This window comes from Pelmatolapia mariae, linkage group LG17, assembly GCF_036321145.2.
Source record: "Pelmatolapia mariae isolate MD_Pm_ZW linkage group LG17, Pm_UMD_F_2, whole genome shotgun sequence".
Classification (NCBI taxonomy): domain Eukaryota; kingdom Metazoa; phylum Chordata; class Actinopteri; order Cichliformes; family Cichlidae; genus Pelmatolapia; species Pelmatolapia mariae.
Window position 1 is genome coordinate 14,521,042 of NC_086242.1, and position 10,937 is coordinate 14,531,978.

At 40.2% G+C, this 10,937-nt stretch overlaps 1 protein-coding gene across 1 annotated transcript in view; it reads right to left on the bottom strand.

Annotated features, from left to right (window-relative positions):
* Positions 1-10,183, bottom strand: part of mybpc1 (myosin binding protein C1) — a 36,425-nt gene extending 26,242 nt beyond the window's left edge. The window contains exons 1-4 of the mRNA XM_063460594.1: positions 10,162-10,183; positions 4,757-4,783; positions 2,105-2,176; positions 407-622 (exon numbers count right to left, since the gene is read on the bottom strand). Of these exons, the coding sequence (XP_063316664.1) occupies positions 407-622; positions 2,105-2,176; positions 4,757-4,783; positions 10,162-10,183 (337 nt within the window). The remainder of the gene's footprint in view (positions 1-406; positions 623-2,104; positions 2,177-4,756; positions 4,784-10,161) is intronic.
* Positions 10,184-10,937: the final 754 nt, after the last annotated feature.

Consider the following 10,937-nt stretch of genomic DNA (forward strand, 5'->3'; position numbering starts at 1 on the left):
AACCTAATCAGTACTTTATCTTTTTATATAACTCTTTGGATCTGAAAACTCATAAATTTTGCTGTTGTTTTTTCTTAGAAGTTTGCATGCAATCAAAGTTAGGGTTGCACTGTTTAGGAAACAAGTGAGAAGTCAGTGCATGATGCCAATCAGTGAAGTCCAATGTTGACTTAGCAAAGTAATCTATTATCTTTTTGTTGATAGTAAAAATATTTTTAAAGTTATGTCAAAAGAAAAAAAAAACTTGCCTTAAAGGTTGCTTTTGCCATGCTGCAGTGCAGTTGTAATGTGCAACGGAAAAGACTATTTCAATGCTCAGTGCGTTTGCTTTGATCAGCTAGAGGGGTGAAACATGCACTTTCACTGAGAGACATGGGATCGTTTCATATTAAAGAAGCATACTTACCAGGTGGTGGGGGAGAGCAAGTGCCCTCTTCCTTTAAAGTAGAGTTAGCAGACTCTGCTTGCTCTTTTACCCCAACCCCACCAGGCTGTGGTTGGATTGAGCCATTCACGGCAGGACACGGCTCCTGAGCCACCACAGCCTGTACTGGCTCAGGCTCTGTGGATTCTGGTTTCTTCCCATCAGTCTCTACTGGTTCTTTCCCCTCTGCTACTGCCTCTGTACAGCAGACAAAGCGCCAGGCTGGAGCAGCAAGCATTGAGCACAAACACACGAAGCCTCACAAGACAATGCTTGCTCAAATGAGGTTAGTATAAATAGCCAATGACCAGATAGACTGAAATTGACGATATTTGAGGCAGGAAGATGAGTTTAAAGCTTAAGTAATATGTATGATATGTATCTTATACACCTACTGGGATTGTGTATTAGCTGGTCCTTAATAAAGCAAACTACACTATAACAATACTGTATCTAAGTCTGCGACAATATGTTAATATTCTTAATATAAGACCTCAGCAAACACTTTCACTTTTAAATATTGGTTAGTATAGCAAGATGTTTATTTTGTAAACTGTGGCTCAATTTAGGGTGAAATAGATGACAAAGCAGGGTATGCTTTAGGGTTAGCAGGCCCTTCTCAATCATCCCTCACTTACTTGTTCAGTGTTTAGTTTTTCCTGGTGAGTAGATTTTGTTTTATGCCACTTTTTCCTCAATGAATACAGTACACTCTATGGCCTGGTATTGTTAGCTCTGTTAGCTTAGTTTTATTGTGTAGTCTGGGTAAAATCCAAAACTGCATTAGGTGGTGCTTCATTTTTATAGTATTTGAAGATGAGAAGAGAACCAAATGACAGCAAAGATCACCAAAGCAGTTGCATTTTTCTTGAGGATCACTGAAATACTTGCATCTAATATCCATCCATCTACTAGTGTTCGGGTCATATTATTACAAAGGACAAGTGTCAGCCTCATAGTAGTGCTTTAACAGAAATCCCAGGATCACCAGAATCAATAGGATTGTCCTTTTAGCAGAATGAATGTGGCAAGTAATTCAATGCATCACTGAAATATTTCATCTGGAGCTAAAGAAGTGACCTGACAGACTGAAAGACAACCACCAGGAATAGAGCAGTGCTTTAAAGTCCAAAAATTCATCTCCATTAAAGGAATCTAGTGGTATTCTGGCGTTTTATCAAAAATGTCAGTGAAGAAGCTATCTGGTCATTGCATATCTATACTGTAAAGTGATCAAGGAGGCAGGGGTTTACTAACTCAGTAAATCAGGACGGTTGGCCGTTGACTGGAGCCAACAGAGTCAGTAAAGCCCGGGATCTGTAATCCCTCATAGACCTCCTGTTTGATAACATATACAGTTGAGTACAAAAACAGCCACAGCATGACTTAGTAACAGCTCCATGAATCAAGGCACGTGCATCTAGAGCAGTGCAGGCATGTGGATGTGTGCACAGTCAGTGGGGTGGTTTGCTGCAGCTAAACTAATTTCTTGTGCGAACATTGTGTGCTGAGTGATCATACCTCCACAAGAACAGTGCAGTTTCAGGCCTCGCACAGTGAATTAAAAAAAATAAAATCGTGATGGCACACACCAAACGAACACGTGATGTGAGTGTGACCAGCAAAAAGTGCGAAACATTCTGGGGCAAGTGAAGAGGGAGGCATCAGGGTTATACCCACCTGGGGGTGGAGATACCTCCAGGGAAATCTCAGGTGGGGGTGGGGCACCGCTACTTTCTGGGGCAACACTTTCTGAGCATGTGACAAATATAGTTGTGGATGGAACAGCTGCTTTTGATAAGCAATAAAGCTTCAGCATCTGCAGTGCCTCTCTCACTTTCACACACACACGCACCTAAACAAACAGACACACACTCACATGGACAGAGACACACAGCTATATCCACCCACCTGCCTGCAAGTATGCATACTTTATCACAAAACACCATAGTTTTCCAGAACATCCTCCTAGACTCATCAGTAAGCTCTCTGACTGAAAATGTGCTGTTAATATGTCAACACTTGAGGCTGTGCAAAGGTCGTTCATGTTGTAATGCACATTAATACGCATTAATAAACACACCGGTTGGAAGTGTCGTGCTTCGTCAGGCAATGTCGTGCATTCATTATATTCCTCAGTAACTGTTAGATCCTCTCATTTCAGAGAATGCGTGCTCGAAGGGATTACACAGTAAAATGATAGGAATGCACGTTACTGTTACAGCTATAAAACTACCGGTACTCTAGCTTTGCCCTGTGTAGTTTCCACATCTGAACACTAGGATGAGTGTTGGGCTCTGAGACACTATTTTGTATTGTGCTACAGTAATGGGATTAAATTGACTTAATGATTTTCATCATTAACAAGTACTATATAAAAGTATTAATTTGTCTGTTTTTCTTTCTTGCTGTCTTGCCTCTTAGTCAGAGCTCTCATACCAGAGCGTGAAATACTGCCACATTATCAGAAGCCACTGGTGTCTGGGCTTTGGATGGCAATTTGAATTTGGACAGCAGCTGAATGAAGGTTCACAGTGGCAGAAAGCACAAGTTCGCCTTATTTGATGTGACACAAACACTGGTTGCTAGAGAAATGTGTGTATTCCCTGACTGGTTGGTAAGTGGTTTCTGTAGGTTGCTGGCTGTCTCTGGGTAAAATCAGTTGCAAAAACTGAGAGAATTGTGACACCAACTGAAAATGGAGAAGGTTCATAGTAAACTTTGTGGCTCAGCACCGCAGCCAACATGTTTCAAAAGGCGCAACTTTTACTCTGAAAGGGAACCTTCTTCATTTCCAGTTACCATCACACATACAGCTCAGAGTGTTTGTAGACAAGCCCGTCCTTTCAATTCAAATTACGACCACAATAATATGTTAGCAACCATGGAAAGTGTTACCATGGCAGCAAGCGATAGCAAAATCATACAAATGGAAAACTATGACATGTATGACTCAAATTTAAGTGTTTCACTTCAAATTCAAGTCGGCTTCTTTAAATACCAAATACCATTTTTGATGTCCTTTCAGAAGGCACAAGATAAGACAGATAAAAAGTGGTGTTTAGGGACACTAAATAATGCTGGGAAATTTGTGTTGTGAGACAGGATTGTATGACTCAGTCTTTTTATGGATTTTTTTAATTAGACCCATCTGTTTTATAGCTACATGATGACAGTGATCATAACCCTTACTTTTTTTTTTTTTGGGGGGGGGGCAGAATTTTGTTGAAAGAATATCCCCCAGATGTCCAAGACTGTTTAGAAAAAACAATATAATTTTATAGCACAGACTACTTTGTCCTCACAGGAGTAAGGTCTGACTATTCTGGGGATGCCTAGAGGGGTCAGGCCACGTGGATTCTGTTGTAGTGGGAGGACCTGGATCTTCTGTTTTTTTATTGATTCTTTTGTGTTGCCTCTATAGAGGACTTCAAGGACAGCCTGACAGAAAGTTCGTAGTGAAGAAGCTCAATGTGTATTCTTATTAGTAGTATAAGTGGCTGCAAATAAAAGAGTACAGGATGACCAATGTCACACATGTGACCCGTTTTGCCAATAATCATTATTGAAACAACACCTTGTGCATTTTACTTCTGTGAAAGCGGGCAGTATTTGACATCCTGGAAATCAGAACACGCCAAATGACTAAAAGAGCAGACTCCTTGTATTTTCATCTTATTTACATAACTTTCCCTATTTCATGTGAAGTGCTGCTATACGTATTCAATAATGCTGACGTTAGCCTGGTTGTGATGTAGTCTTTTTATTTCTACATGTGTTAAATACAGAAAATTTCCGGGAATAATATTTTACTTGGACCCTAAAAAGCTGAGCTCTCCCGCCATCCGACTGAGCTGGAGCATTAAGATGCTGAAGCTCCAAGGTCGCCGGCAAAAAGCCAATAACACGCCAGCAGCTTGCTCACATGGGATGGCAGAGGTGTCAGCTGAATCAACAGTGAGGGATCAGCTGGCTGACGAGAGGAATGTCAGAGATGCTGACAGCTTGGTCATTGCTACAGATCTCTCTGAAGCACAGCAGCATATCCATACTGCCGACTATTGGCTCCACATTTACACTCCTATGCGGCAGTGTTTGCACATTCACGCCAGGTTCAGGACTGTGATCATTATATTACATGTGTAGACCTGTTCTGCTTTGTGCCTGTACAACAAGTGAAAACAAGGGTTGCTGTTTGATGTTAGCAGTGGTATTTTCTACTGAAATTGCATACTTGTGCAAATTTTGAGCGACTTTTTATAAAAAATTGTATATTGTGCAACTCTACGCTGCTGGACTGTGAGGTGATAGGATGATAAGATGTGCACTCACCCTCTGGCTGACCATTTGGTGTCTCATCTGCAGGAAGAAAAAGAAAATACAACCATGAAACATGACAACGGAATTACTCGCATTATGACTTTTCTTTTTAGTTTGAGCACACTGATTTTACATATTACATACTTACATATTTCAGATCATTCAAGCAAATTTTAATATTATGCAAAAAGATATCATGATTAAATACAAAATGTATGTTTTTAAATTATGATTTCATTTATTAAGTGAAAAAAGACCTTTCATAACCACACAGGTTCCCCTCTCATTAAATCACGAATTAACTTTGAGCAACCGCATTTTTTGGAAAGCTTAGTTCAATTTTTAGCTACACCCAAACATGATAGCTAATAAGTCAAGAAATTACTGAAATAAAAACCTGTCTGACAAAGTGAAGTAGGTTTTAAAAAAAGCAACACATCATGCTGGGATCTAAAGAACCTCAAGAACATATGCAACAGAAGTCATTGACATCTATGAGTCTGGAAAGGGATACAAAGCCATTTCTAAGGCTTTAGGACTATAGTGAACCACAGTGACAGCTGTTACCCACAAACTGAAAACAGCAGGGAACCTTCCCAGAAGTGGCCAGCTGACCAAAATTACTCTAAGAGTGCATCAATAGCTCAATCAGGAGGTCACAAAAGACCCCAGAACAACATCCAAAGAACCGCCGACCTCACTTGCCTCAGCTAAGGTCAGAGTTCATGATCCAGCAGTAAGACAAAGACTGGGCAAAAATTGCATAGCAGAGTTTCAAGGAGATAACCACTGGTGAACAAAAAAAATCATAAAAACTCATCTCATATTTGCCAAAAAACATCTCAATGATCCCAAAGACTTTGGGAAAAGTGCGGTAATACCTTTAATAAAACTAACGTCAAACACACCTGCCACTTCTCAATGACTCAAACAAAAAGAAGGTTTTGAAGTGGACTAGTCAAAGTCCTGCATTAAATCATATTGTGATCCTTTGATATAACTTTAAATAGGCTGTTCATGGTGGAAAACCCTCAGGTGTGGCTGAATTAAAACAAATCTGGAAGAAGAGTGGGCCAGAATTCTTCCAGTGATGTGAAAGACTCACTTCCAGTGATCACGAATACAAATGCCCGTTTGGTTTGAATATCCTTTAAAAGAAAATTTAAAAATTGAATTTTGTAATCATTATGTAATAATACATAATATTGTAATTTGTTTGATTATCTGAAATGTAAGTGTGAGAAAAAAACAGTGTCCAAAAATCTTAGAAATCACAAAAGGGACAAATACTTTTTCACAGCACTGTAGCCATTTTGCACCTCCACAAAACTGTTTCCACAAATAGAAGCTATAAAAATTAAACTGTGAGGAAAAAAAGATATAATGTAGACATTTGGACAAAGACTTGGTAATCCTCTCTCTTCCAGTGACACACACCAGTTGTCTCAACTGCCTTCTGCTCACATCGATCATCACTATTTATGAAAACAGAAACAGAGCAGTAGCATGGCGACATCTTACTCTGTAGGCTAACCCCTGCTGCCCTCTTCTGCAGGTACTTTCAGGGTCACAGGCCATCATTTATATCATTTATCATTTTTGTCAGGTGATCTTATCACCGGGAACTGAGGGCTGCTGTCTGCAAATAGCCAGCAAGGGCAACCTCCAAAGCTTAAACACAAAACCAGTGCAAAGTAAGTAAGTGTAGAAGTAACAAAAACTGTGGTTCCTCTAGGATCCACAAGAGGCAGGATCCATATGGGAGGCAGTCCCCATACACTCCTATGTCACAATGTTCAACTTTACAGCATTAAAATGCATTTTTAAAGACTGGTACTAAAATATTTTTGGCTTTTGTGGATAAAGTCCTCCTTTAAAACAGCTCTGAGAGGGGTGAATTTAATTTTATAACTCAACCACATTGATAATTGAGTAATGGGTGTGGTCATAGTCTGGAAGGCCTCATCCACTACTTCCAGCATTTAAATGGACCTAATCAGTGCTTGTGTGATGTTGGTGCCTTTGGGAGCATTTACCTGGATTATCTGATTGAGACTGTGGTAGGCTGTGAACAACAGACCATCTAAGAAGTTTGAGCTTGAGTTTTGGTGAATATTTTATTATTAGCTAATATCACTCCAAGCGTTGCACCCACACAGTTTATAGGTAGCTAATAAATTAGCACTCTGCGCTTTCATCCAAGAACATGGCTACTGCCAAAATGCTAACCTTTAAACTTAAAAATGCTCCAAAAAAGTCCAAACATATGAGTGATGCCATCCTGGTTATACAGTCTATGCTAGCCAGTAGCATCTGAATGAAGGCAATGAATGCTAAAAACAGACAGAAATTAGCAAAACAAAGCACATTTAAGTGCAGCATATTGTCATATCTGTAGCTCGAAATGTCATGTCATCAGTTATGCTGTAGAGTTAAGAATATCGTCGGCGCTTGGATGAAGTTGTCAGTTAGGGTACATAATGCCCAACATTTCAGAGTCTTGTAAAGGAACTGGTTCACTACTGTTATGTATCCATAAATTTGTGTATGCTTTTTAACATTATAGGTTTACAGAATTTACATTTTTACAGCAAAGTACATTGAAATTTACTCCTGCAGAAATCTTGGGCAGATACTTAATGCCCCAAATAATTGAAAACAACAGTTAAATACATTTTAAGTAACATTTTACAATATCTAGACACATAAAGGTAAACCATGTAAGAATTCTAAATTTAAATATCAAAAACTATAAAAAAAAAAAAAAAAAAAAAAAAAGTTTATTAGAGGGGTTTTTGGTACTAAAACACCTTGGATTCAAGAAAAATGTGAGATGTGGAGAGTGTTTAAACCTATTTTTACAGTCATAGAAATGTATATTTAAAAAAGTGAATTTAGTACTTCATATTCATGACATTAAATGTCAGTGGGTGAACATATGGGAATCCCAAGGGTGGAATATTGTTGAAATGTCTGTATCCCTGTAGATAAAACTTTCCTTCCTCCGTGTATTGTCCCATCTTGTCACTGCCACCTGTTTGAAGCTCATCAGTGAAAACTGTAACCCTAATTCCTTGTGCAGTATGTCTACTGACATATATACATTTTCTTCCATTGCCACTTTGCTTCTGATATCCCTCCATTTGTAATGATTCCCTCTTAGCATTCCTTGTCAAAATTAGCCACAGTCCAGTCTCACTCCAAAACAATGTGTTGCTGGCCCGCGTGCCAGAATCCTGCAGGGTCACATCATGTACCCAAGAGCGAGCCTTGCTCTCTGTCTCATCACCGTAGAGATAATGAGAGTGGAGAAAGGTTTTGTTTTACCTCTGAGGACTCTCAGCGCAGCTGACGGAGCTGCAGGTATTTTCAGCTGTCGCCGCTGCTGGCGTGCAGACAGAAGGGCTCATATGTGTATGTAAGCTAAACGGCCAGAGGCTTCATTTTTCCTAATATAGACCCCTATTGCTCTGATAAGACATTAAAGCTAAAGCTAATACAACCAGACCCTTTCTGGTGATTTAGTTTTTCCATTTACTTTGACTTGTTTCTAGTGTGCTTTGATAACAACTACACTGAAGGACCCTTTAGGAATCAGCACTTGAGTGGCAGTTAGTTGCTAACAGGTTTCCCCTGTGTATTTCATCATGGGCTTGATTTGCTAGGTGGTATTCAGTAACACAAAGTATTTGAGGATGAAGCCCAGGGGACTGTTGGACCTTAGTGACAATAAATATCACGAGGTAAAGACATGGCCTTTACTACCTCTGAAAGTTTGTCACAGTTCATGAGGATCGCTGGGCACAGATTTGGAGATTTAATAGGGAGCTGCCTGACCTCTGAGTGATCCATCCTGAGCACAGGGTGACAGGGAGGTGTCTGTTTTGGCGTGGAGGAGGGGCAGTGAAAGGAGATGGCAGTGAACAAGGGATGGGGATTAAAAGTGTGCTCATTCTGAACTATTCCAGGGACAAGAATCCTGCTCCCTAGAGATCCAGGGACAACTCAACCACTCCGTCATCTCTGGTTGGGACTTTTTAAAGGCTTGAGAGCCGGGTGTCTAAAACAACAGCCCCTACCCTCCTCCTCTTCAGCTGTTCAGACTCATTTAAAGAACAATACTTTTCCGCCCTTATTTATCTGCTGCTTGGGGCTGTGTAGCTATTTATGGGTAGTGTTTGTAGCAGACAGGAATCTGCTGCCTTTAATTCACCACAGCCTTGATTCCCGAGGGATCATGGATGGCCATGGCATCAGATGAACTCTGTAAGGACAGGTATTGATTGTCACATCACTTCGCACATCACTCTCTCTTAACCGCAAACGACGCAAATAGAAAGGGAGCTAAATTTGTACTGTATGGTACTGTTAGGGTTTTGTAGCTTGCAGATTGTCAAGTTAATCCTTTAATCCAGTATTTATAATGCTTTACGATCTAAAAGGCAAAGCTTGCTTGATGTACGACAACCCTCAGTCCTTTCAAACACCTAAAACAAATTTTAATGGAAGGTAAATCAAATACAGAGATGTATTTGTGTACAAAGAGATGTGCAAACAATGCACAGCAGTCCAAGAGCTGGTATGGACACACAAATCCTCTTCTAGAGAATCATAGATTTTGAAAGTTCTATTATCTGTAATTAGGAAGCCATCCAAAAGCTGAACAAAATGTTTGATTTCCTCTACATGGGCATGTCTGGGTCAACAACAGATGCTGCCCAGGGAGCTGAGCTAATCGGTAGAGTGGGAGTAATACCATAAGGTAATGACAGACACAAGTGGATTAAAAGGGAATGTTGATGGACATGATGGTACACATGAGTGACACTCCAGTGTGAAAGAAAGATCCAACATGAGGGCGCGACAGGGGATGGTGAAGCTGCAGTTGAACAACAACTCAATTAGAAGATGTTATTTATCCTTACATGGTTCAACCCTCACACTTTCCATCCAGCTTGCATCATCCCTCAGGGGTAGTTTTTTTCCTGAGCACTCATCAGCATTCCTCTCCTGTGCTTCACCATCTTGTCTTTCTCCAGTCAAATCAATCTAAACCAATCCAGTATGCCAAGCTTTGCAATAATACTATCTGTTTGTACGCCTCAAATCTTCTCTTGTACCAAGGATGGTAGAAACACGCACGCATCAGTAATACAATACCACTTTCAAAGTCACTTTGAGGATTCCTATGAACAAGCTGGCAGGCAAGCCATAGAGTGATGGAGCTCCTCACAGCCAGTAACAACAAACTGTGCTGCCCTCAATCAAACAAACAAAAAAAAAAGCAGAACCACATTGTAAACCTTAAACTGTTGCAAATTCTCAGCATTTGTACCTTTTAAAACAATTAAAACATAAACTGTAACAGGTGGTTGGACCCCAGCTGCATGCTGGCAACATACTGTTAAAACTCCTACCTTTCTTTGTGGGCTCTGGCATCTTGAGCTGCGTCCCAAAGAAGCTACCAAGGAGTCAAAAGATGCAGGTAGGATTCTTGTGTGAGGCGTGGGAGCCTCCTCAGTCCAGGAGGGACAGATAGGTGCTGATGGTGAGTAGGACAATAGCGAATAAAACCCCTCAGAGACCCCTTGCAGCAGAGTGATGGGAGATGAAGAGGGCACAGGGATACAGTTTGGAAAAGTCAGTGGGGAGAAGAGGGGGACCGATAACAGATCAAGGAGGGACAGGCTTTTAGGCCTTATATAGAGATGTGGCATGCTCCTCCTCTCTGTAGTTGACAATGCAGCTCCATCCTACACCTACTGTAACATTATTGTCCCCTACCCAGTGTGATGTCATGAATTACAAGTGCATCAGGATGTTAAATTCACAACACTTTTAACTTGACTGATTCTCAAAGTTTGCATCAGTGTTTACAGCATATTTGGGGTGATGTTTTAGAGTAGTAATATTATAATAAATCATTGTTTGTGCATTTAAACACACAGATGGATTGTTTAAGTTTTGTTTGTTTTTTTAGTAAGCTGTGCTTACAAAGGCTTAAACTTTGTATTTAGTGGAGACTATTTTCAGTGTCAGATATTGTTTACTAGCTCATATTTAAAGCTGCAGCATGATGTATGTGGGATCGACCTTAAAATAGGCCGCACACATACATTGTGATCAAATAAATATGTCGCTGTGGTGCTGTACAGTACATTCAGCTACATCTGGAATTATGGAAATTCCAGAT